The sequence below is a fragment of the Centruroides sculpturatus genome, unplaced genomic scaffold, assembly GCF_000671375.1.
Source record: "Centruroides sculpturatus isolate CEXI.00-Female unplaced genomic scaffold, Cexi_2.0 scaffold44, whole genome shotgun sequence".
NCBI classification, from domain to species: domain Eukaryota; kingdom Metazoa; phylum Arthropoda; class Arachnida; order Scorpiones; family Buthidae; genus Centruroides; species Centruroides sculpturatus.
Genome location: NW_019384307.1, coordinates 1,293,752 through 1,297,933, shown reverse-complemented (window position 1 = coordinate 1,297,933; position 4,182 = coordinate 1,293,752). Strand labels below are relative to the sequence as shown.

Below are 4,182 nucleotides of genomic sequence, written 5' to 3'. Positions count from 1 at the left end.
CTAGGGCACTCTTCCTCTCTCTGCCAAACTGAACTGTAGCCTAGTTTAATGTATTACATTATGTAAGATATGTATTTGTAACACGTGTGATACAAATTATATACAGTACAGTTTTGTGTTTAATATAATTTTTTGTAAATGATCAGTTATCCGAACAACCCCAGTCTCGAATTGTTTCGGATAATCGGTGCTCTACTGTATAATATACAGTATATATATGCAAATGTAAAGATTGCCGAGTTATGTCGTGCCATAAGCGGGCGTTCCGAGTTCGATTTCCGCTTTGGACCGATTCATTTTTCCAGAACATTCTAAATTAATAATTAAAATATTAATTTATTTATAATTATTAAATTTAGCAAGAGGTGACGCCTTACGCCTGCCTCTAGTGCCGAATCACTTAGCATTTAAAATAACAGTACTAGTAATACAGCTCGGTATAATTCGCCAATCGTTCGACTTTAGCAATATTGCATTGTGCAATTCGTGTTATTTCACCATTAATGTTAGAAATAATGTTACGAATATCAAATTGGCTATGGTTTTTAGTCATCGAATTTTACCGTTCTGATACAAGGATAATAAATATTTTTGGTTTCTTGCTTTATCGCTGCTGGCGTTGTGATCTCTTGTCACTTTAAGAACTCCCAGTTACATAAAGTGATTTCATACAAAGATACGCGAGGACTTTGCGCCATTTCAGCTAAAGATGTATTCAAGGTCATAGAGAAGTCCAAGTCATAAACGAATCGAATTCACATCTAACCTTAATCTTATGACCTTTATTAATTTAAAATTACATTATAATTATTAAAGAGTGATAAAATCGCAATTACTTCTATTTTAGTATTTTACAGTATTTCTATTTTATAGTATTTCTATTTTATATATTTACAGTATTTTCTTTTAGTGATAGTTTAATTTTTTAATTTTTATTTAAAATCATTATTCTTTTTTCTATCTTCTCAAATCCAATTTTCATAAAATCCGCTTTAATAAGCTAAAAGTAAAGTCCACCATAGGATCAAGTGTAGCGAGCTACACGCCTCTACTCTGATCTGCTCTTTATAGGTTATATTTATAAACTTGATTTCTGTCAGATATTTGTGTCCGATGACATTTGTTTCCTAATAAACTATTTAAGATGTGTCTCATAAACAATTTCATATATTAAGTATTTTAAGTATTTATTTACTCTTATAACCAGTTAAAATGGTTTTTTTGGACGAATAGACCGAAATGTTATGTCCATCGAAGCCGAAGTTCACCCCAATAATTCTTGAACTCGGGTGTACTGTACGTCGGATTCGGTCATAAGATTTGGCTTTATTCGTCCAAAAAACCCTTTTGAGTGGTTATAAAAATGGATGATTTTATACGGCAAATATTGCTAATTTTAGCTTCGTACTTAAGTATTTCTTAACTGCAGGATCTCCGCTCGGTAACATTATTCTTTTTCTATTGATAATCGACTCACAATTCGTCGTTGTTATTTGTGACATATTCGTTGCAAAGTCATTATTTCTGAAGACCCTTCGTGTCGTATGGATAAAACCACCGAACACTGGTCGTGGGTGCGTGCGAGCCAACGGGCTGATCACCTGTAGATTTTCGGGGTGTATTTTTCTCGTGTTTTATCATTATCCCATTAATTCCATACATAATTTTACAACAGAAATAAATATCTACAGGCGATTCCATACATCATTTTTTGAGGAACATCGTTGTACGAACTTTGTATTTCTTCAAAAGAAAACATTTTTAAAATTATCGCATCAAATCATACGGTTTTATCAATTTACAGAGACAGAATATACCGTAAATAAAACGTTCCTTTCTGAAATTTGATTTAATATTGTAATAAAAGTTATAAAAAACCAAACAAAAAATTGCCGAGAGGGGATAGCTTCAAATGTCTACAAGGTAAGTACGACGCCGACAACGATCCATAACAATGTAGCATTTATCTTCAATTAGTAAAATAAATAATTTATATTAAAAAACCGAGAAGAATTTACGAATCTCCAACCTGTAAACAGAAATTATCAAGATGGACAGATGACCTTTATGATAAAACGAAATTATATAACCTCGTAATGTTACGACGACGAAGAGTATTAGGTAAGATCGTTACAAACATGAAAACCTTTATTATTTTTGCCTGCTTTACTTTTGTATTGTCCTTTGCCGAAATGGAAAATACTGAAGATTTAACGAAAGTATATTGTTGTAAGTATAAAATCTATTTTTATATATTACTAATTAAATTTTAATGAAAGTTTTCATTGCACAGCGTCGTCGGAACAGTTAAAAATACGTGTCTGCGTAATAGAAAACAGAGCAGATATGGTAAGTAAATACGTTGTTATATCGTATATTGATCACTTTGCTTATTGAGTGACGTAGAGGTTGGCGAATTTGGCGCCTTGTATCGAAAAATATCGACACGGAGAGAGTGCATTAATTTTCTTCTTCTAATTGGCTTTTTCTTTCTTTATGTTATTATTTGTAAAATAAGTGGAATATCTCAGGATGATTCCGAAACCACGATCCCATTTCCCTAGTTATGCCCGATATATTATTGTATATCATACGGTATGACATCTGTAACTTTATATCCGATACATTATCGACTCTTGTTTTCTAGGTCATAGACATATTTCGGAACTGTGTCAATAAAATTGCGTTTTATAACACTGTAGACGAAATGTCGGAGTTCGTCTGTGGAAACGCAACTGACGAGGTAACATTTTTGAATCGAACTAGCCTTAAATATGATGATTAATTGTTCCTTTTTTTTAAATTTTTAAGCAATATGCGGAATACAGAAGTTGCTTCGATTCCGGAATGATGTCGGAAAATTTAAGTAATCCAAATTTTTTGAAGATAATTAAGGTAATTTTTTAAATTTTTTCTCTATCTTTAAAATTTATTTTCATCTAAGTAAAAATTTATATTGAGAAGTATTTCATTTTTATTTACAGTTATGCTTATCGAGATATACGTAAAACACATTTTAGCAGCATCGATTCAGATTTTACGGTGTTGGCTTCTTCTTAATTGTTCTTTTATGGAAATTAGATGGAAACTTTATTAAAATTATTAAAATAAATCAAAACCTTTCGATTTAGTATTTCGAATTATTCTTATCTTCTGCCATCTTTCGAAATATTTAAATTTGGATAAATTTCAGATACATTTCACGAATTTCTAACACCGAAATTCAAAACTTTAGTAATTCTTTCTAGACTGCATATTGTAATATCAAAACACTTACTAAAACACCTTTTCTTGCAGCCGACGCTTTATTATAACAACTTTCAAACATTTCCGGTCTTGTTAAAAAACCTTTCTCAAGAAAATAAAATTAAATAAGTAACAAAATAAACAACAAAATCGTAAATCGAACGCTTAGTACGAATAACTGTTTTTTCAAATCTTTCGAACTCGCTTATAATCCGTTGTACATGACGTCAGTGTAACCGGAAATATAAAAAGATTACATAACTATCTAAATATAAATACTTAAAGATGCCATCTCCCTACATCGTTCAAAAAATATAACAAAAAAAGATACATATTAACTACTTTCTTCAATTATTAATTTTATATTAAGCTAGAGGACCATGCTGCCGATATTTTAGTCGATTCCCGGAAGTTGACTGCAAGGCCTTTATGCTTTGCCTTACAAATCTGCCAGGCTTCCGCGTAATGTCGGTGTCTCCTGTCTCGGACTATCTGCATTAGTCTTTCTGGAACACTAAACCCAACTTACAGAGCTTTATAAAGGATATAAATGACAATAGATTCGGCCTGGAGATCGAGGTAGAGCAAGAAAATGATAAGACCATACATTTCTTAGATCTGCATATACAAATTAACAACTTACGAGGGTTCACGACTAAAGTGTACAGAAAGCCATCCTATAACCCTATATTTATTCCGTGGATTTCTCACGATCCTNAATAAAATGTATAGCCTAATAATTATCTGTTTTATCCAGATTTTTCAGATAATGTTTTTAAATACAAACCGAGTAAAAAGACGCTATTTCATTTTTGCTGTGTAATAAATTTCACAGAGGGAGAGAGAAAATATTTATAAATAAATTGGATTGATAAAATTGAAGCACCGATATCAGTAAAGAATTTTGTAAATAGTAGTAAAGCGGCTAAAACAACA

At 31.4% G+C, this 4,182-nt stretch overlaps 1 protein-coding gene across 1 annotated transcript; it reads left to right on the top strand.

Annotated features, from left to right (window-relative positions):
* Nucleotides 1-2,113: 2,113 nt before the first annotated feature.
* LOC111619462 lies at nucleotides 2,114-3,956 on the top strand. Its single transcript, XM_023361182.1, has 5 exons — nucleotides 2,114-2,229; nucleotides 2,294-2,349; nucleotides 2,648-2,743; nucleotides 2,812-2,895; nucleotides 2,985-3,956. Exons 1-5 carry the CDS (start codon nucleotides 2,139-2,141, stop codon nucleotides 3,006-3,008), a joined length of 351 nt encoding a protein of 116 aa, XP_023216950.1. The 5' UTR covers nucleotides 2,114-2,138; the 3' UTR covers nucleotides 3,009-3,956.
* The last annotated feature ends 226 nt before the right edge of the window (nucleotides 3,957-4,182 follow it).